The sequence below is a fragment of the Melopsittacus undulatus genome, chromosome Z (assembly GCF_012275295.1).
Source record: "Melopsittacus undulatus isolate bMelUnd1 chromosome Z, bMelUnd1.mat.Z, whole genome shotgun sequence".
NCBI classification, from domain to species: domain Eukaryota; kingdom Metazoa; phylum Chordata; class Aves; order Psittaciformes; family Psittaculidae; genus Melopsittacus; species Melopsittacus undulatus.
Window position 1 is genome coordinate 3,527,678 of NC_047557.1, and position 23,644 is coordinate 3,551,321.

At 37.1% G+C, this 23,644-nt stretch overlaps 1 protein-coding gene across 2 annotated transcripts in view; it reads right to left on the reverse strand.

The window, feature by feature from the left end:
* Window positions 1–1,799: 1,799 nt before the first annotated feature.
* The window catches only part of ARK2N (arkadia (RNF111) N-terminal like PKA signaling regulator 2N), a 47,335-nt gene continuing 25,490 nt past the window's right edge, over window positions 1,800–23,644 (reverse strand). For both annotated transcript variants that reach the window (XM_005145389.3, XM_031045701.2), the window contains 3 exons: window positions 11,483–11,665; window positions 7,203–7,329; window positions 1,800–3,557 (listed from right to left, as the gene is read on the reverse strand). In XM_005145389.3, coding sequence (XP_005145446.1) covers window positions 3,368–3,557; window positions 7,203–7,329; window positions 11,483–11,665 — 500 coding nt within the window. In that variant the 3' untranslated portion in view covers window positions 1,800–3,367. The remainder of the gene's footprint in view (window positions 3,558–7,202; window positions 7,330–11,482; window positions 11,666–23,644) is intronic.

Consider the following 23,644-nt stretch of genomic DNA (forward strand, 5'->3'; position numbering starts at 1 on the left):
ATCAGCTCCAGGTCCCTCTTGTGCTGCTGCCCCAGAGCTGGATCAGGACTGCAGGGGGGGGGGTTCTCCCCAGAGTGCAGAGAGAGGGAGAGTTCCCTGCCTCAACCTGCTGCTCATGCTCAGGGGATGCAGCCCAACACATGGCGGGGTTTGGCTCAAGTGCACACTGAAATTGGGTCATAAGGAGTTTCTCAGTGACCAAGACCCCCAAGTTCTTCTCTTCAGGGCTGCTCTCAATTTATATCATTACTACTACTATTAGTATTCTTTCCATATTAGCTCTGAGAGGCTTGTCAGGCAGCAGGACCCCAAATTTAGCAGTTACACTCACCATCCTTCTCTTCACTTGTGGCTGTAAATTCCCCAGCGTAACTCAGTGATCCTCCAGACTGTTCATCCTGACACTACGTCTCTCATGGTCTGCGAGGATCTGCCCAGAGCTTCATAGCAGGTCTACACATTCCTTTCAATTGTCAGTATATCTGAGCCACAGCACTATATGGCTGTGTGAGAAAATCCAAGTGTAACACTGCCAGAGCTTAAGGCTGCATTTTGGAGATGTGACAAACAGCAGCACATTTAATGAAAGTGGAATTAAAAAAAAACCAACAAACAGATATTGTTTAAATAATACACTTTATTTAATTTTGTTTTAAAATAGTTTAACCTTTATGCTACAGACTTGTTGCAAAAAACAGAAGGTCTCATCTTGCACCAAAAATATAGATATTTATATATATAACACTCTGTTTTATTTATTTTTTTTCTCCAACGACTATTAAATACTAGATGGAAAATGAGAACTAAATAATGAGTGTCAAGCAGAATCAGATCTTTTAATGAAAGTTGAACATTTTAAACATTTATATTCTAAGCAATGATTTGTCTTCACTATAGAAGATTCCAAGTTCACACTCCAACGATTTCAGAAACTTCTAAGCCATGAAGGGCTTGAGCCAATGCACACTGACATCGATGGAAAACATCAGCTCCAATGGTTTCTGGATCAGCCCTCAAGTGCACTGGTTCACAGCCATACAATGGCTAACACTTCTCTTTCCTGCTGAGAAGAGCAAAAGCGTCCAGGCACCTTTTGCTCTCTTAAAGAATAATAAACAAAATAACAAGAAAACAAACCCACTTTGCAGCTATCCAGTGATTGCAGTTTTCATACCTCTACCCTTTCAGATCTGTTAAGAGAAAATTATGTAGTGTTTTAAATAAAAGAAAACCTGCATCAGACTACAATACATGAATTGTTTAAACTAATACAGTGCACAATTGGAGGAAATTTGGTTAGGACACAGTCGTTTTTATATATATATACATGGAAGTCACATCATATACAAACTGAAAAACAAGGGAGTTAGTTTGCATTTTCCATGGGAGGACTACAAATGGGTCCCTGCAGCTTTCTTCAAAACTCATCTTCAAAAGGCTTTGTGAAACAGGAAGAAGCAGCAACACCGAGTCACGGTTCCAAAGTTACCTTTACGGCATGTGTGCTAAAAACAGCTGCTTGGCTACAACATGAGGAGAAAAGATGGACAGCCCCTAACCACTGCAGTGCCCCACTTGTACAGGGCTCTTCCCTCCTGGGCTCCATCCAGACACCACTGCTTCCCTCCCTCCTATCCCCAGAGGAAGACATCGGCCAATAGAAACACAACACGCATTTTTCTGGCCATGCAATTCACTTATGCTCAATGCCTTAGAAAGCTTGAAATTAGAATAACAATCCCTTAATCTAGTTGTTCTTTAAAGTGCAGTCACAGCTGTTCTGCTTATTAAAGAAAAAGCTCTTTGTTACTAACAATACAGGGTTTTTTTTTTGTTTCTCTATGTGAAAAATAGGTAACCTTATTTATTTTTCTTGCCTACAGATACAATTATTGGAAGTCAAGTAAATTCAGAAACCAGCCAACAGAAAAAAGAAAATCACAACTTCCCATGTCCCTACTACCACCTTAAATGGCAAAAAGAAAAATATAATCCAAGGATAGAGCTGTACAAAATTTCCACTAGGAACATTTGGAATACAAAGGAACATTTTAATTGCACAGTAGTCTTCAAAGTGAATGTCATCTTGTTATAGTCTAATCTTTGGTTTTTGCCTTGAGAAAGGCTCAGAATGACAGATGAGGGGCGGGAATTCCCATACACGCTACAGGAATCACAGCCTGCTCAAGGAAGTAGTTACACTGATTTCAGTCAGTATTCTGGTAGACAAGTGGATCCTGGATCATACCCCCAAAACAATTCCAAAGCTAGGATAAGAGACATGGCCCAGAGCCAGGAAAACAGTCCAGATATAGGGGTTTACAAAAAAAAAAAAACCCAACAAACAAACAAAACAAAGATCCCAACCTCAGGCCCTGATCCTGAAACATCACTTAGGACAGGGTTTTAAGCACTTGAGTGGCCCCACAGTTTCAGCTGCTAAAGTGCTTTGCCAGCCTGGGGCTTTGGAATTTCGTTGTATACTCAATGAAGCAAATAAACAACAGCAGAAATGAGACCTATGAGTGAAATGTTTCATTTCTCTCCTCCTCCTACTCCAGGCAAGACCCAGGTACAGGTAGAAAAGTTCAGATATATTTAAAATGGAGACAGATGCTGGGCCTTTTTATTACTTTTTCCCCGTGCTTTTGCAATAACCAGCTGCTACTAAGTCACTACTATTACTATTTTAAATCATAATAAGCAGTGGGAAATGATCAGCAAAACACAGTAGTCAAGTAGACAGCACTGGAAAGAGTGTAAACTGAAAAATTATTAAAAATAAAAGTCCTTTAAAAGCTGTTCAGTGCATATGTTATGGGCCATTTGTATTAAAGACAGTCACTTCTGCTGGTATACACCAAATCAGCTTAGGTATGAATACTCTTGGCCCAGTTTTTGCAAGTGTTGAATACCCCCAATTCCACTAAAATCAGTGAGAACCCAGCATTTCTCAAAATCACTGATGCTCACACAGCAAAACACTAACTTCTAACAAAAAAAAGTCTTCAATATACTGATAAATGAAAAATATTCTAAAGGGAATAGGTAGGGAATTCTGTAGGTGGGAAAAGGTGGGAGGATTTAAGTTTGCACACACTTATTTCTTCAGATTAACACACACATTAGAGTACTATAGCTGTGTTTTAAATTTGGTGCTATCGGATTCTAATTCTGGGAGGAATCCTCCTTGGAGAAGGCAAAACCATTTTAAATTACATTGAAATTATACTGCATGTGTATGAAGTTTTCGTGAGTTTGAATTTTGCAATGCCAGGAGCAGAGCTTCTGAAGCTGAAGCTTTAACAATAAACTTCTGTGCCATAAAGGGGAGAAGGGGCGGGGACAGAAACATGGTGACATTGAATTACAGTAGATATTTACGTCTGGTATCCTCATCCAAAGTGAGGTCTACTACTTCAGGGGGTGAAGACCAATTCTGCTGGGGAGTCACAGCTGTCCATGATTGTGTTTGCTGAGTGTTTATGTACTGTGAGCCTGAACCATGCTTCCAGGAAGACACACTCTGAATCACGCCTCTCCTGGGATGCACACACCTGCAGGTAGGCAAAAAGCACAAAGGATTAAAGATACAATTGGATTCAGGCACAAGATTCTTATCTGGAGTGTTTCATCACTTGGACATCTTGTTAACATATCCCTCTCCAAACTGTTCTTGTGGAGTGTGCATTGGTAGAGTCCATGACATGTTAAGTACCCAGTAAGCAAAGCTGAGGCTGAACTTAAACTTGGGGGTGGTGGGGATTAAATTATTAAGAACTGAATTCTACCAGTGGGTGTACAAGATATTCCTCTTAAAATATGTTAATGGAACCCAAGGAACTTGAAGAGATTTGCCCCATCATGTGTAGCACCACAGATTATCCAGCAGCATGGTTCTGTGATAGCAGTTTCACCCACTGGACTTTAAAAAAGAAGAAAAAAATTTAAGTGGGGCTTGTCAAAAGCTATCTTTCTGTATGAAATCAAACCCCTCTTAAAATAAGGACATAATGATACTTTCATTACAATAATTACAAAAGAGCTCTTGTAATTACATTACTATAGCCATTACATTTGATTCTTTCCTTTGGTCTTCTTAACTAAAGATTACAAACATGCTGGGAAATGCTCACTGATGAGTACAGCCTCACTTCAGCAAAACATTTAAGCTTTCAGTGATTATAGTCAATGACACTAAATCATGTATTTAAAGATAAGCACACATTAAAGTGCTTTGCTGGAGTGAGGTTCATACCTACTTATTTGCACAGTATTTTTACCTATTATATTCATAATAGATAGTGACAATTGGAGGACAAGCTAATCATAATTAGAAGGAGAAAAAAACAAGAAAGATCAACCAATTTTATTATATCATGAAGTGGTAAGAATTTACTGGAGTCTTTAAGATCATCACACCACTTCCAGCTGTAAATCTTAGGGCTAGTAAAACTTTAAACCTGGTGCTCCAAAAGTCATTTTGCTCCTGTAAGCACTGCTGGTGGCTGTAGCTCTACTGACTGCATATGTAAGTAGGAGATGTTTGGCTGCTGGAGTAACCTTTTCCCTTCTCTTTGTGAATCATGTGTACTGTATATTTCAGGAAGCCAGGTTTTCTGCATTGGTCAAATATCCCTGACATTTACATTCTATTTGTTTTAACTTAAAAGTAGTGCAATTTATTTTCTTCAGATTTACTTCAGTTACGCTCATCTCTCTTGGCTCCAGTTAGAGTTTCATAAAATAGAATGAAAAATCTCATTCTCTGAGCTCTAGCTTCTCTGAATATAAATGTCTCATTTCCTTCTCAGATATGCTATTTAGTTTTGATGTGATGTTCAGAATGACTTTTTTATTACTTCTTCAGTCTTAAAATTACATGCTTACAGTACATATCTACAAAGAATTTGTAATAAGGGCCTGGAACTCTTAACAAATGAAGGATTTTTTTTAAAGCTTTCGTCTAAGAAGAAGTATTTTTAAGCATAACTGACAAGAAAAGCTTGTAGCCAAAGCAAACTAAACACAATGTTTGGTCTTAGGGACTATGGTCCACCATTCCCATTCAGAACAGTCCTCAATGCTTAGACAAACCTAATACTAACTTTTCTCCCTGGATACGATAACAATAAAGCTATAAACTACCTCATGATACCTTGCAAAAATAAGTGTTTATCCTCAAACAAGTAACACAAGCAGTCAAGAACAAAACATTCAATCAAACAGAGCTTTGGGAACATGCTTTCCAATCTGTAGCTAAGGGAAAATACCAGGTAAAGGAAACCAAAAGAAAGATGGGGGAAGAAACTAGGAAAAATCAAAGGAAGACTATTTTATGCACATGCATAATTAAAAAAAAAATAAAATCTATTAGAGAAAAATTAAACAAACTGAAAAACATGACTTGTCTTAAGCAGATGCCAAGTAATATTCCATTGATGACAGATCCAGTAGCAATCTGAAAAAGTCACAAATGATGGACAAACTCTGGAGTGTCACAACTCACACCACTCCAATGACAACATAGAATATGGAGCATGATGAAAAACACCGCGAGCAAAAGAACTGAATCCAAACGCCATACTAACTAAGCACGCAAAAAAATACTGATCAAAAACCTAAACCTTCTCCAACCCTGTCAGAAGCCCATCAATACTTCCTAACTACAAGCCTAGACCTGCAAGAGAAATAAAATTCTAACAAGGATTTGAACAACTGAAATGGATGAGTATTGAATGGAGCCAGTAAAAACTAGTTTCTGGGAGATGGGAGATTGTTACATGAACAAAGGAAAGCACAAAACCATGCTTTAAGACTATGTTTGCTGAAATTATCTCAGTACAAATATATATAAAACTGATTTCAAACAGCAACTCTGCATTAACCTAACATTACCTTGTACACAGTAAATGTTATCAAGGCAAGGAGCACAGGAAGCTTTTAATAGGGGACCTCAAGCAGAGGGTTGTACATAGTGCTAGAGAGGTGTACATAGTGCTAGAGAGGTGTACATAGTGCTAGACAGATTTACATGAACTAGTACTGAAGGATAAGTCCACTCTGCTTATCATTTGGACAAAGCCCTGGGTCTGCTGGGTGAACAGCCAGGATAGCTACTTCCTAAGGAATCAGTATCTTCAAACAAGTTGGCCATGCAAGGACTTTCACTGTTTTAAAAGCCAAGACTAAATCTCTCTTCCTTTGGCACCTTAAAATTTCCTTTTTTCACAACCAACAGCACTGGAATGTGTCCAGACTATCTGCATCGTTTCCAGCCCAGGACACTGAGTCCTGCATACCTTTTTCTTCCTTTCCTCAAGAAAGATGCAATGAAGGGACAATGAGGAATAACTCTGTTCCTTGTGCCTCACACCCCTGGCCTACCTCCAAGCATCCACTAGGCAGCAAGACTAGTTTCAGAAGCAGTTCACTTGTTTACTGTTTTAAATTGCTTTTATTCCACCAAATTAACACTCCATACTATGTGAAAATGCCAATCTTGTTCAACTGCTATGTAATAATTTAAGCCAAGGAAAGATCGTAAACTAAATATGAAAAGTAACATCAAAAAAAGCCTATCAAGAACAACAGCTGAAGCACAGCTGGACAGCTTTGTATCTGAGCTTGAGAGAAACCTCCAGCTTTCTCACCCTCATCTACTTTGAACTCTCTCATATCTTGAAATAAAACCAAGATCCATAAGGATATGATTTTTAATCTAAATGGACTATTTTATTACATTAGCCATTAAAAAAATGATAGTATTAAATTATTAATTAATCTAGAAGCTGATTAAATGCTTAAAGTAAGTGAATATTCTGAAAGCGAACAAGAACCCATATAGTTTTGTTTATGCATTTGCCTAGCCACACTATGCCTTTAAAATCTGTATTCCTGATGTACATATATTATTTGGTATCTCAGTATTTGGTATCTCAGTACTACATATGTGCAGCCTATTAACATTTGACAGTAATCACAAGCTTAGTCTGAATACTTATCAAGTTGGTAATGTTCTGAAGGAAAACAGATTTTGACATCACCATGATCAGCCAAATGATACAACCAAGTGGAACATTTGCTAGCTTTGGGGCCTCAGTCATGGATGGGTAACTACAGAAGTGTAAGTCAGCATGTTTTTTCTTTATTAATTTTGAAAATACAGGTATTCTGAGAAAATGAAAGAAAGGGATTCATACCTGGCATGTTCTTGAACTCCAACAATCTCTACTTCGCTATCAGAAGAGGCGATATGAATTTCTTCATTGATCTGGACATTACCAGAAGAGGTTTTGTCACTTGCAAGGAAGCCTGGATCCAAATGACCTACAGATGGGGAAAAGGCAAATACAGCCAATGTTTAATAGCTTACACAACTCAGAAGTCAGCTGGAAAAGGAATTTCCCAAGCACCCCCAGGTCCTTTTCCATAACAGCTTTCCAGACACTCTTCCGCAGGCCTGGAGCACTGCATGGGGCTGTTGTGGCCAAGTGCAGGACCCGGCACTTTGCCTTGCTGAACCTCACATCATTGGCCACAGCCACAGCTAGTGAAGCTGTATTATGACATATTAAGTAATACTTGCATGAAAACCAGAAAACAGGCAAAATCACTGTTTTACAGAAAAGAAATTATTTAAAAAAAAAAATATTTCAATAAAGAGATGTAACTTCTATTTAATTATTTTTCTGTAACAAAACAAAACAAAAATTACTTCTACTCTCTCTCTGTAGCAGTAACCTGAGGGACACTGTTGAGCCCTGAACCAATGGCAATACCTGCTTCTTGGAAACCACTCACCCAACTGTACCACATAGGGGAAGAATTATTTTTGTAACAGGAAATTTGAGATTAGATTAATATATTATACATGTCTATTTTTACTGGACAATATTCTAAGATGAGAGGAGGTGAACACAGTAACAATTTACAGAATTTCAAAGGTGTGTAAATATGCAAAACTGATTTATACCCACAGCTGGATCAAGAGGACACAGAGAGAAGAAATTTAAGTTTGATTAAGTTTAAGTTAAGTTCCAGAGAAACTTCCTAATGATTGCTTGAATCACTTAGGAAAGATGCAAGCAAATAGAAGGGTAGAGACTATATTGTATGTTCTGATTTTGGAAAGCAAAGACCCTTGGTGCAACACGGGGGTTAGGTAGGGAAGGAAACCTGTGTGGTGCCATGTACCCAGAGAAGTTTCCACCTCTCAAGACAGAAAAAGGTGTGTCAGCTTAAAATGAATAGCACAGGAGACCTTTTCTAACATCAAATTTTAGCTGAACAATAGACAATTACCACTGACTGCCAGAAAGTCCCAAAATGGGTCATGGATCTTACTTTAATAGAAGTGACCGGGCACACTGTGGAACATAAAATGGAAGCACTCACAGGCTTTGATTCATGTGCTGGCAATGCAAAATGGGAGATTTATGTGATCACCACCCCAGCGATTCGCATCACCCCGCTCCTGAACATCACTGCTGCTACAGCACAGGCAGCATGAGAGTAACACAGCCCTTGTGTGGCTCTTCTTGGTCCTTGGTTACCAAATCATGCAAGCTGGTACAGATATCAACCTGCCTTAATATGTTGTATTAATGTGCTAATGATGTAACACCATTCTGCACCCTTTGCTAGACAGGGTAATGTCTGGCAGAGGGGCAAAACAGATTAAATAACCCCAAAATAAATCCCCAGAGGTATAAACAGGATTTCCAACAGAGCTTTCACATACTGCCATAGCTTTAAGCTCAGACAACAAAAATGTAATTAGCAGTAGTGAAATTATGATTAGCAGAGTAAATACTGCGAGAGTAGCTGACGGTAAATCAGGATTATAGCACACATATGTATTTACAGACTCTGGCCATACAAATTTTATGCCTAATAATATGACTATGCTGTTAATATTTCTTTGCAGGAACATTAGGATGATGCCCAAAGGAGACATTTTGTTTGCCTTGCAATATCAGTTCTTGCAAAACAGCCCAAAATATTTGCCCATGCAAAAAGATGTGATGGTGTGTCTTAATAAGATTTTTCACTTAGATAAGGCTTATGTTTTATTTTCCCATGAGAACACATAATTTAATGTCTGTTAAATGAGATATTGACTGAAGATTATAGCTGTGAATGAGATGCAAGTGTTGAAAACTCCCCTTTCCAAATGTGCAATCCTAGACATGGTCAGAAAAGGCCAGTACTGACAAACGTACAGTCACAAGTGCACTGAGGCTACAAGGCTCTGGGGCAAGGTGTATGAAGGAAAAGGGATTAATTCTTTCAGACATTGAGATGGCCACAGCACCAGAAGCAAATCTGTATGGACACATTCCCATAGAACCAGGGATGACAAAGTTTCTTGAAGTTTTCTTTTACCTGGCAACCTCCTCCTTGCAAGTCCCCGTGGATATAGGTGGAGGAAGGAAGACAGATCTCCAGCTGCATTGCAGCACCGTACTCATAAGCAGAAAGTGGAACAAAGCTTGATAAGAAACTTACACTCCTTTGAAGTGCCAATCTATTAGTGCTAAAGCTAATTTTAGGTGTTCTAATCTCTAATAAATCATTTAATAAAGGAGTTGGCTTTTTAAGGGTCAAACAGCTATGTATCAGTCAGCTGATATCCTGCAAACAATACTAGTGAGCTTGTAAAACCAGCTGTCTTCCAAAAGCAACAACATCCAGCTACGGATCACAGTGAAAACGCAACAGAGACTCTCATATTCAAACAATAGACTTGTCCACTTGATAATAATGGAAGATCTTTTTCCAAATCAGCCACACACTTGTATTTCTTTAAACTTTATAGACATTGAGAAGTACCTAAGAGCCATCAGGACACTTCCAATACAGGTACCCTTTGGCTGGCTTACATTTGGAAAACAGCATGAAAGAAAACTCTGCTATGCTCCAGCACTGCAGGCAATACTGTGTCTTTCACAGCTAAAAATCTTAACAAGGGTATTAAAAATGTGAGTGGAAAAGAAGGCAGTATGTTAGCATATAAAACTGCAGGATGAAGTTGATAGGAAGTACACCATTAGCTCTATGCATGCAGAACACATTAACATTTAATCTTGTGGTTTAATTCTTTTGTAGGGAAGAGTTGCAGGCATCAATGGAGACTGAACAATTTTTATGAGCTACATGAACTCCTCTGAATTCTCCCATAGTATCTCTGCTCTTGCTTTCCTGAAGTAAGCTTCTTTGCTGTCCTTTGATGCTAAACGCATTTTACCAACATCTTTTCACCCTTATCTTTATCTGGTGCTGATCTGTCCAATTTTCTAAGTTACATTAGAAGTGCAGATGGAATATGGGAATGATTAATGCTGGCATTTCAAAGAAATAAAGAGACAAAGAAGAAAAAAGACATACACGACTGCAATACTTAAAATGAGGTTATGATCAGTTTCCTAGATGACGGCATAGGTCATCATAATCAATTACTCAATAACAAGCTGAGCTCACTTTTAATTACAAAACTATCAAAGTAAGTAGAGGGAAAAGAAAGAGAAAAAACTAATGAAGAAAACTACTGTAATACATTGCAGCAACCTTTGTCTATTTTTAACATTTTCATTTAAGAATAAATTTCAGGCATTTTTAATAAGAACCTGTACTGTCTTACTGCAAAATCCACACATGGAGCTTTTCAAGCTTCATGGGCAAAAAGGAAATTCATGGTAGTCCTGCAGAGAAGGACTTGGGGGTGTTGGTCAATAAGAAAGTGAACATGAGCCAGCAGTGTGCACTCACAGCCCAGAAAGCAACTGTATTCTGGCTGCATCAAGAGGAGCGTGACCAGCAGGTCGAAGGAGGTGATCCTGCCCCTCTACTCTGCTCTTGTGAGACCTCACTTGGAGTATTGTGTTCAGCTCTGGTGTCCTCAACATAAAAAGGACATGGTGCTGTTAGAACAAGTAAAGAGGAGGCCACGAGGATGATCAGAGGACTGGAGCACCTCCCATATGAAGACAAGCTGAGAAAGTTGGGGCTGTTCAACCTGGAGAAGAGAAGGCTGCGTGGAGACCTCATAGCAGCCTTCCAGTATCTGAAGGGGGCCTATAAGGATGCTGGGGAGGGACTGTTCATTAAGGACTGTAGTGACAGGACAAGGGGTAATGGGTTCAAACTTAAACAGCAGAGGTTTAGACTGGATCTAAGGAAGAAATTCTTTCCTGTTAGGGTGGTGAGGTACTGGAATGGTTTGCCCAGGGAGGTAGTGAATGCTCCATCCCTGGCAGTGTTCAAGACCAGGTTGGATGAAGCCCTGCGTGGCATGGTTTAGTGTGAGGTGTCCCTGCCCATGGCAGGGGGGCTGGAACTGGATGATCTTAAGGTCCTTTCCAATCTTAACTATTCTATGATTCTATGATTCATAAACTATGAAAATACTGAAGGCAGGAAATGGAGAGACATCAACTGAGATCCTGGAAAAAAATGTCAGAGGAAAAGAATTTAAACAAACCTGTATCACCGCTCAGTTCATCTAGCAGCCCTCTGGTTCTCCAGGCAGATCCTGAGTCTTGATTTCCTAAGGAATTACTGTGCTCTTGAACTACTGCAGCTGCCAACAGATTATCCACATTTACCACTTCTGAGTCTGAATTTGTGTCTGATATATCATAATGAGGTATGACAGGAGGTCCATCTGCAGAAGGAGAGAAAACCAACATGGATTAGAAGTAAGCATCCTGTGAAAGAAACCTTTAAAAGTACAAATGATTTGTTGGAGGACTGATGCCTTCTCCTACATGAATCTATTATAGAACTATAAATTTTATGGATTCTTAACATTTCATTTAATGAATATAGTCTGAGATTACAGAGACATTTTAACCTTTGCACAGACAGAAAACACAAATGCAAAAAAACCATGTTTGTCGATGTATCAGTAATTTGTGTATTATCTTTCACATTAACACATAAACATTTCCATATCTGACAATGTTACATTTACAATATTAAAAGGATAAAATTTTCAGTTTCAAATATAAAAATAGTTAATTTACAGGACATAAAATTTGGCAAGACAAGATATTTATCTAGAGGATTTTACAGAACTCAAGTGACAGCTTACATTACTTCAGGGTTTATTGAATAAAACTATCTTTTTGATATAACTGACCCAGTGACAATAAACTTAACATTAGGCAACTTCCCTTTCATAAGATTTACCTGTTAATGGCAAGGGAATTTTTCAAAATGCAAAGTTCTTTGCTGCTGTTTTTTTTTAAGATCAGGAATTGCAAGAAACAAAACTATAATGTGCAGTGATAAATAAGCTTTTAATTCAATATGATTACCATATATATTTTTTGCCACCAAAGTGAAGGGAAGAAGCAGGAGAGAAAGCTGCTTACATGAAATCTATTCTTGAGGAAAAATAAAAAGCTATTTTTTGGTCTATTTTGTTAAGATGGACTATCTTCTTTGTGGGAAATTAAAATCCTAACTGGAAAGCATGCTGCAAACACAAGAGGGTCAGAAAAAAAGTCAAATTCAAGATAAAGATTAATATGAAAACAGAAGGAACGGAAGAATGCTGCAATTCTGAAAGGATGCATATTTTAACTCAAATGCCTTGTCTCAGCAACAGCTTATCAACTAAGAGTGGAGGAAAGTGGCTGGAGTTCCCACTCCCCAAACGAGAGAATCAGAACTTTTTTTGGGCCAAGACTTCATCCACAAAAATGAGTATGAAATAGAAACACAGGTTGGGTCAAAGCTCAGCAACTTTGCCACTGCAGTTCTTTAACTGTAAGGAAGTTCTAGCAGCTGAGGGTCTGCAGGACATTTTTGTTACGGGTATGAAACACAGACAGTGTAATTTGTATGGAAAAATACAAAATAATCATAAACTAGTCATGTGTTTAGGATGATAGGAGCTTCAGAGTTACAGAATGACTAAAGAAATCTTCAAAAGTCACAAAGAATAAAATGAAAAAAACTTTTCATAAGGACTGGCTTCTTTTAGGAGTGTTAAGTGGCTGTTGAAGACAGAAAAGAATACGATGATTTAAAAGTTTCAAATTTATTTCTCTGACAGGCTGTTTCCACTGAGGTTTTTAGGGTGGGTTTGTCTGCTTGTGGGTTTTGGTTTGTTTGGGGGTTTTTTGTAACTTGGTCCCTGAGACATAATTCAACACCCCCTAGTTTAAGAAATGCCTATTTTGTGATTAGCAACAGACTTCATTAAAGAGTGATTGTATTGCTTAAATCATACTAAAGATCAGTTTTGCAACAAGGCATGAAGAAATTCACAAAATATTTCCACTCAGACCTGCCTCCAACACAACAATTTCATATAACAATGCTATATTACAAACTTAAAACAGACCAAACAAAAATAAATGGGTAGTTAAATACCAATATATTAAAGACCAAACTGTTCACAACATGAAATGCTGATGATTATGACTGAAAAAGAAGTCCTGATAATTAACTGAAAGGCAATATTTGTCTTTTGAAAAGGCAATTCCAAAATAATGTAATACGAAGTTCAAAATTAAGCTGACTGATGTTCAGTTAATTATTTGTGACAGCTGATGATTAAATTACATGCAGAAAGCAAGAACTGGACTGAATCATGAGAAGCATGTTTTCTTTCAGCCTTATCATCAAAGTTCATCATGAACATATATAATGTGATCTATAAAAATAAACAGTTGAGTGCAGAAGATACGAGGGTCAAGTACAATATTGACTATACGACCATTTTTTTCAATAGGTTATCTAAGATTTCAGGAGCTATGTACTGTTCCTTCAGGTCTTTGTTTCTCTCGCTTCTGAGATCTTCAAAAGCAGAAGCAAAATTTGATTTCAGATAGACATGTCTACACAAGTGAAATTATATTTGGACAAAAGGCACCAATAGTCTCAAGTCAAAATTGTACCACTCCTACATGTATAATCATGCAAAAATGTATAATAAATGTATATACATGCAGAGTGATATTCTCATCACCTACCCATAGAAATAGAACTTGTGTGAAAGTCTTCATCAGTAGGAAATACAAGCATAAACTTGTTATCTGTAGCTCCACTCCTGTATCTTCCACACTTCCAAACAGCACACCTTATAACTTAGCTTAAATTTATTATACATCAAACAGACAGAAATATTTTCAATATAATTTACACACTGTACTTTCATACTTGTCAGTGCAATAGCCACCAATTTAACAATACTGAAAAACTAAATTCCTTATTTATAGAGAAATCATAGCAGATGTCTATTTCTGCTTTTCTCAGCCTTGCATTTTAGGATCAGATCTTGAAATGAAAGGCTTCTGACACCAGGGTTATCCATACCTATCACCAGTAAATGACCAATGAGACCAAGATAGTGGCCTCAACACTGCAACAAATTCTAGGATTACTAGCATGTGCAACAGAAGAAATAAGCAATAAATACGTGTGTGTGTTTAAAGCAACACAAACAATAAATAAAAGAATAAGGAAGTTGTAGACAACTACAACTAGATGAAAGCTGCAACAAAGGCACATAAAAAAATATCTAAACCCCCCCCCCCATTCCCAAAGGCCTGTTTCCTTTTCAATGCTAAAAGGATGGGTTAGGAGGGGTTAAATTTGGTAATAATTAATACTTCCCTAGCCAAATATGTGACCATCCTATGATGTGATGCAAAGTGAATGTGTGGTACCATGAAATAAGGACAATTGGTCTTAGCTAGGAAATAAATGGAAAAAAAAGAATGCTTTGAGGTTAACAATTAAAGGAAAAAAATAAGGAAAATTAAGGATTAACTACAACCACAGTTGTACCTTATCATCTTTTCTTTACATCAGATCTACTCCTCCTAATAACTGACTGTCACAGGATTTCAACAGGTGGAAAAGCAGAAACCAAAACAAACCATGCCAGAATCAAGATTTAATGTAGCACAATTAGGAGGCTCGCTGGTCAGTAATTTAAACAATCTGTTTAAGACAAATTGCTTCTTTTGAGAAGTCAAGGGAGCTGCAAGACTTACATTTCCCTGGTGATAAGCTTTAATTCATTTCTAAAGCAATAAACACTTGAAAAAGGCAAGGCTGAAAAGTTAATAAGTACCAGCAGCAAAATACAGCTGTTGACATTTAATGTTAACGGGGGAGGAGAGACTGCTTTTCTTACTTTTCTTTTAAAGAATTCAGAGGCAGAGGTCACCATGGGGACAGTGTTTCCAAGCTTCAAACTCTCCCTTAATTTACACAGCTCATCAAAGTTAATTCCACTAAGGGCAATTGCATCAGAAGCCACGTGTACAAAACCTCAAGTCTAACATCTTTTGTTTTAAAGCTTGCAGTGTAGAAAATTCAGTTATTTCTTCTCTGCTAGCTATTCTCATGCTTTTCATTGAGCCACATCTCAACATTCAATCTAAACTGTTGTAAGATCCATACTCCTATTATCCCTTAATTCATTATAATGGCAACACAAGCAAAAAGGGAGAATCAACTGTAAAATTTGAACTGTAAATTAAAAGCAGTGATTCTGTAGAAGCACCATACCTTTCTGCTGCAACAGCTTTGTATCAATGCACAGCAGTACTTCATAATAGATAACAGAAGATAGTAGCTAGCAAACCCTGAATTTAGTCTTTTAACTCATTATTTCTCTCTAGCTTTCTTAAATTTAGGCATCTAGTGCCATGCTCATCACTTACACTCCCTCCCACTGTAGCCTGAGAGAGGAACTTCGGGGTTAGGTAATCCCAGACTGGAAACTGGAGCCTGTAGCATCCTCATCTCCCTCATTCTCCAGTAAGCAGGAAGAGCTCAGACAACCCCCTTAGACAAGGCACCTAGCTTTCAGACTGCTGAAGTTCAGCAAGATGAATTCCAGCCTTCGGGATGGGATTTAAACTTTGCTATATTTTCTCTACAAGTAGTGGCAAAATCTCCAGAGGAATATCCTGACTGAAATAGCTTCCAAATTAAAAGCCTAATTTTTATGGTCATCAGCATCTTTGCCATGAGAAGACACAGAGCCTCATTGACATGTATCAACCTACACTATAAAACACACAGAATAGGTACACTAATAATAGCATTAATAATTAAAGCAATTTATTCTTACAAAAAACTTTCCATTAGCAGGTCTCTAAACAGCTCCAAGGTGGTTATTATACCTCCTTCTGCCTGTGGGGGAAACCGAGGCAAGCAGAGATTTGCAGTTTGCTCAAGGTTAACAAGCAGCAGAGCTCAGCTTTGCTGAAAACAACACTTCCCTAAAATTATTGAGCTATTTTTAACTGGTAAATTATTGAGTAGTTAAAAAACTGTGTTTGGAAATGCCTTCATGAGACATGCAAAAGGTGTAAAGGCACCACACCAAGGTACCAGGGTAATCACAACCCCAAGAACACAGGTCTGCTTCCAGTATCACATCTGCACTGGGAATGTAGGCACTGCATTGTCTCGATCCCAGTATTCTAAACTAAGTAGTATTTACTTTTTTATATAACAAAAGAGACATTTAAAAATAATAAAAGATCTAAGAACACCCTGATTTACATGTGACACTTACATTTGAGAGATAATTCCATTTACTTCACAATTAAGCAAAATATAGAACAGACTTTGATACCTATATAAATTTTAAGATCAATGATCATTACAGTAATTGAAATAATCATATTTTGCATGTCAAAAACTTGAATATTTATCTTAAGTGACTTGCCAAAGTAGTTTTACAGTAGACACATCAGTAACTTTGATCAGAAAGGCTTTGGATATAAAACTACAGGCTGAACTGACAGTTATTCTGTTGTAGATAAACAATATAAACCTGATATTATTTAAAATATGTTCCAGAGCTGCCTCTTCATAAAGTATTAGCAGATTAAATGGCACAAACTAGCTGAATCGTAAAACAATTCCTAAAGCAGGGTGGGGATGCAGGAGATTGCTGCTTTTTTATGTTGTTCAGCAACATGAAACACTTCAATATTATTTATATTTATATTTATTTATTTCAGGTTACACTAGTTACATTTCAAAATTTACAGGGTTAGGCAAAGAATACACTGTAAATACAATAAAAAACAATAGAGTGTAACAACATTCGCTCTGAAGCCATAAAGTGAACTTTATCCATGAATCTATTTTCTTCATATTTTCCTTCATTTCACACAGTAAAGGTTTTGTGGTTTTGTTGGGGTTTTTTACCATAATAATAAAATTATAAACTCAAAACATGATCAAATGAGCATCTGTTCTCACATCAGACCATTTTTTAGACAGCACATAAAAAAATTCAAGTTTTGCTGATCAACATTCATTCTTTCAGGCTTTTTGATGACTAGATGGAAAGTATCTTGGATTTGTTTTATCAAATTATACATAAAGACACAGAACAGCCTTTTTCATTGTGAGCTAAGTAAAAGCACATGGAACATGGCTGTGTAATGAAAATACCAAGAAGCAGTGTGCACTTCGTATCTTGTGATAAAATGTATTTTCCCTGATGTCGCCTAATGATTCATTAATTATGGAAGCACATATATTAGCCAGATCTCTTCCCCAGTTTCACTTGCAAAAGTGTATCAGGAGGGCTTTGGAAATCATCACACCCAACTCTGACAGAGCTATGACAGTTAAAATAAAGTATTTCCTATGTACATACTGCTTACATTAGAAGGCAAGCAAACACACTCCCCTCCAGAAAACATAACGTTTTTGCAAGTACAAACTGCATCTTCCCATGGAAGGGCTAATACAGCATTTGTGCAAAACTTTGGATGGTCCAAGCTAATCCCTTGGCTTGGCCAGCCTTTGAGATTTAACAGAGCACTTCAATCACTTCTAACTCAATCAGCCTATTTTCCATGTGCCTTCATTTTGCTGATCTAATACTATGAGACTAATAAAATTTGTGAGAAAGTCGGATTTCTAGCTTGTTTTGTTTTGTTTTGCAAGGTACTGTCCATCTCTATCAGTCAGCCTGAATATTCTAGCTCATACGGTACGAACTACACATTGCATTTGCTCTCATGCTCCCACATGAAACTGCAGAGGTCAGCTTAAAAACATCTACTTAACTTGTCTGATTTACACACACTCATCAGGCAAAAGTTTACCCTAAAAGTCAGCTGAAGGATTCTTTGGGCAAAAAAAACTGCAAAACAAGTTCAGTTTCTAACAAGGTGAAATGCTATTCCCACTGAAATTAGTAGAAATTTTATACTGTTTTTTTTAATGAGGATTTAATTTCTTAATGCCCTTGAAACAGTACTCTGAAAAAAAATTACAGTACTTGGATACAGGAAGGGACAAAATACATTAACAAAACAAATCAATGAAAATAAATACATATCAATTTGGAAAATAACTGCTAAATATAATCCAGTGTCACTGAAGTTAAGATTTGTTCTCCAAATCTTAACTCTAGCAGCTCAGATAAAACAACCTCATAATCCTGCAAACACACTAAATACACTGTGAACTTAAAAAAATAGAGATGTACATTTCTGTCTGAATTATTCTGTCCTACTACTATAAATTACACTGAGGAGCAGTAAATCTGAAAGGTTTAAGATTATTTTCCCTTTTTTTTTACCTGCTCAATTTACTTTTTTACAACAGAAACACTGAATAAAGTTTCACTGCCTTTGTTTGAATTTCTGTTGTATATAATACTTTTTTTTTAATAAAACCTGAAAATTCAGATGTTTTACCAGAAGCATGTGAAGCAAAACCCCCAAATGCTCAGATAAAATGAGGTGTGAAGGGTGAGATTTCCTGCAGACCCAACTAGATGAAGGGAAGCTGCACAAATCCCTGGGAAAGAACTTGCAGCCTAAGGCTGCAAAAACACTGCACACTAAATCCCCTGGAAATGCCAAGCACTCCTACATCGGCTCCAGTTCTAGGAGCAGATCCTTCAGTTTTTCATTTAGTGAATTGTCAGTTTGTATTTAGTGACATTTAAATTAAATAAAGACTTATTTCTTTCGCACTTGCAAATAAAAAAAGCTAACAAAGTAGCTGTGTTTTACACGCTACTAAATCCCAACTCAGCAGTCACAGGCGTGTTCAATTACCCCCATGCAGAAACAGATGCCACATGGAAAACACATATTTCAATTTAAAGATGACAATATAGGAACTTGAGTAGGCCAGTGAGGTTTAAGCTGACACCATCTTCCCTGGAATTACACCAGTCTGAACCAGCTGATCTGACCTGATGCGTTTACTCTTTCAAATCATACATAAAAATCCTTAAAGAAACCATAAGGTTTCTTTGCTCCACTCTTAAGTAGAAAACCAGGACAATTAAAGAATCTATAGTCTGTGATTTTCCACCTCTGTGCAAAACTCCTTCCGATTTCTCCTTCACTTGCTAAATTTTGCGGGTTTGAAGTAATTTCTTGAAATGTGAGCATAAACAGAGATTCAAAATGTAACTGGTTTTGAAGTAGTTTACTGATATGCCAGGATAAATTCAGATTCAAAATGTAACTCTGGGTTGGAAAACTGAACAGTTTCCTTCTGATAATCTTAAAATAGTCTTAAATAAGTCCAGACTGGTTTAATGAAGAATGGAAGATATTAAAATTTATGTTAAAACTGCAGCTGAAGAAATTTCAACTCCCTGAAAGTTTCTAGTCAAAGCCCTTTGAAAACAAGAGGTTATAATGGAAATCATGAGAAACTTATTTGCAGACATATAATCTAGCAAAGATATTTCCAGGAGAAAAAGTAAAATATAATCTGAAATGACGTATTGGGAATCTGCTTTTTCAGAGATGCCAAAGGCTGCCGCCACACACATTTAAAATACAGATTAATCCCTAGGATCTGAAGGTTGGTTTCTTCAGTGCTCTGCACCTTTCAGAATCACAATACAAAGCAAGAAGAGAGATGCTTCAGCTGACTGTCTGGTCTAAGATGCACACTTTTCATCTTAGAGGAGCTGATTTATGACAGCTTAAGATCTGGCTCCAGTTTTGAGGCAAGTGAAAAGAGTGACTCAACCAAATCATATTTATCATTTACAGGATGATTTACAACTACTGGTCTTGCACAGGTGTTCTTCACACTACGTAGCTTTTGTAGGGGAACTTCAGTTACAATTATATCTAATACGAACTATTCCCTCAGTCTTCTGGGTGTCTTGAAGTAATTTTACCCTAGAAAAAGCATAGCTGTAAAGTCTGTATGCTCAACTGCTGTAATCTGCTTGTTCTTTCACATTCACAGCTGCTTGCAATTGAAAACAACAATTAACAGTAATGGATAAAAATGTTTGAAAGTTTTAAATTTTTACCTGTAGTAACAAAATCCAAATTTTTATCTTTTTATCTATTAACACACTGAATTATTTCAATTGTTTTTTTTTTTTTTAAGATTACCTAACTGATGGGGAAAGAACAAGAAAGACAGAATTAAGGATAACTCATTGTATATAGAACAAACCTTTTGCTTATAACTAAGTGACTTGGACCCCAGATGGACTCTATTACAATGATAAGGAAGAGAACTCTTCAGTTAACGTTTAAGGAAACCAGTCAGAACCAGCTGGCAAATGGACAATAAGAATGGCCAGCTCCAAAGTTCAGCCAAAGGACGAAGTGATGAAGAGGAAGAGATGATGAAGAAGTGACCCACCAGGGGTCTCAAAGATCACTACCACATTATTGTGCACACGTGGGAAGAATTTTCTAGAGATATGATGTAATGCATACGTAACTTCATGAATATGCATGTATGTAATGAATTTGTATATTTAATGATTATAAAATCACAACTTGTTTGGTGCTCAAGTGGGACAAGCTTGGAGGAGCTATTCCCCAAATGTCTCCCAGCACCACAATAAAGAATACATGCTTGTCAACTTAAATTTTTTTGGTGAGTTTTTAAGAGATTTTCTATGAGGTTTTCTACCAAGACATTGAAGACTGGTAGAAATTTCACTGGCTACATCCCTAACAGAATTATTACCCATTTATTTTTTTCAGTGATATCCAGTGACAGGACAAGAGGCAATGGGTGTAAACTGGAGCATAGGAGGTTACATGTGAACATCAGGAAGAACTTCTTTACTGTAAGAGTGACAGAGCACTGGAACAGGTTGCCCAGGGGAGTTATGGAGTCTCCTACATTGGAGATATTCAAGGCCCGCCTGGACCTTGTGTGATGTACTCTAGGTTACCCTGCTCTTGCAGGGGGTTGGACTAGATGATCTTTTGAGGTACCTTCCAACCCTTGGGATTCTGTGATTCTGTGATTTATGAGACCCCTACACAAAGATGTTTCAATCTGAGAGGCAAGTTCAACCAATCCCCTGAAACAATTTGCTTCTGAAATATCTAACTGCTCCATATATACAATTTGAGATAAAAAAGGCTAACAGCATGCTTACAGACATACTGAGTTAAGTGACTCTTGCATATTAAAAAAGAAACCAGTCACTGCAAAAAGCTGCTTCTGCATGCATGGGAAGACTTGTAAAATCATCATGCTTTAAAATATGCTGTTCTTATCTGCATAAAGGATATGTGTGTGTGTATATATATATGCATATATAAACCTATCAACACCAAAAGGATATGATTGTTCTCAATATCAGCAAATAATCTTCCCTGAAGGTTCTTAAATTTTAAATGGATGAGGACAAGGTACTGAATTACAAACAAACATAAAATAACTTATTTAACTTCTACCTGAAATGCTCATAATTTCAGATGAGGGAGTTTTCTTACAAGTTTACATCAGAATCTTTGTATCAAAATTATGCATGAAGGTGATGTGCAAAGAATTTATTCCAGTACTTAAAAACTATCTCCTGCATAGTCTTTTGAACAGTTACTATGAAAATAAAACAATTCCCTAACGACATTGGTTTTCAATAAAGGCATCACACACTCAAAAAAAACCCTACAGTCTGGCCAAGAACAATGTTAAAACACCAGTGCTAGCATTATACTGATAACAAAAAGCATTTCTTAAGTTCCTGTTACAGGTTTGATCCAAACCCCACATAAATTAATGGAAAAACTCCCACTGACTTCAGGGAGGGGAAAACAAAATAAAAAAATAAAATAAAAATCAGTGGTTACTTCCAACAGGAAGAAAAGGAATTACACTAAAATAATTAGGGGGGAGGAAAAGTGACTGTGGTTTAAAAAGCAAAATAAGAGAGCTAAAGTGTTCTCTCTCCTTAAACTATGTCTATGCAGACTTTCAATTTCCATTATTAGAACTTTGATTTAATTTGAATTAGAAACTTTTAGCAAGTTCTATCTGATAAATATACATTTTTGGTAGCTACAGAGAAGTTACTTCACATGAAGAAAGACCTTAATGGAGACATGACCAAAAAATCCCTGCGTGTACTGATAATAGTAAGAATTAAATAGAGATTTCTAATATATAGTTTAAATTAATCCTACTTTAAACATCACAGTTTCAAGCCTTCCTATTTAGAGTAACTATAAGTATAAAAAAAATTCCACACAATAGCAAGCTATTGTATTATTTAAATGAAACTAATGTTCTGGCATTCCCCATCACAAATAAGAAATTATTTCAGTGGCATTTGAAAGTGGTTTAGAAGAAGCTCATGCTGTCTGACACAGACCAGCAACCCATCACTTCAGACCACAACAGTGTTTATTAACCGAACTGTCAAGTCTTCCTTTAAATTCCTATGCCAAGGCTCAATCCATCCACTGGTGGCTGCTTATCTCAGGACTCACACAACTATTTTTATTCCAGCATGAAGGATGTAGCTCAATCGTATATACAGAAGGAAGCAGCAGTGCCTTGTGTGCACAGGTCATGCACATACATGTAGTTGGATGTGATTCATCTCCCCAAACTTCATCCAGAAGTTATCTATCCTAGACTGTTTGTAAGGGAAGTTTAGACAACTAATGGAAGAGGAAGACATTGCCAGGAGGTATCCTTTCTAGGTGCTTACCTCTTCCCATTGTCTCAGGAGATCCACACAACAGCAAAGTAGACACCTAAAAATAGAGGAGATGACTTCCATCCAAACTGAACATACACACATATATATATACACACATATACACGTGCATACTTGTGCACACAATATAAGACAGCTGCTTCCATAAATGTGCCATGTGCAACACAGTAGTGACATTAATAAAAACTCTGGACAGAAAATGAACTACTAAAAGGGAGACCAGAAAAAAAAGTAAATCAGTTGTGCACTTTTGTTATATATAGTTAAAACTTTAGGGTAAGCTTAGTCATTACTTCTGCCTAAAAAGGGGAAGAAGAAAGAACTAATGTGTGACATTTCCAAGCTGCAAAACTTGGGAGTAAACAGATACTTGAAGAAGTGTTATAGGTCTGTACCTAGTCTGGTTCTCTAGGGTACTTCACATATTTGAATATAAAATTTATTTCCTCATATAAATGTTTTAACATGTAAAAGGGCATTTGGATGAATACTCTGAATGCTCCTAATGTAGCAGACACAGGTCTACTGATTTTGGGGTAGCTAAGAGGGATTTTAAGTTATATTTTCCCAAGTTTGGTGATGAAACTGAGGCTGATTTCCCTCATATGTTCGTATGTGTGTGCTGGCACACACATATGGGTAGACTCTGGGTTTTTTTAAACTACATATATATTCTCTGTAAATTAAAAA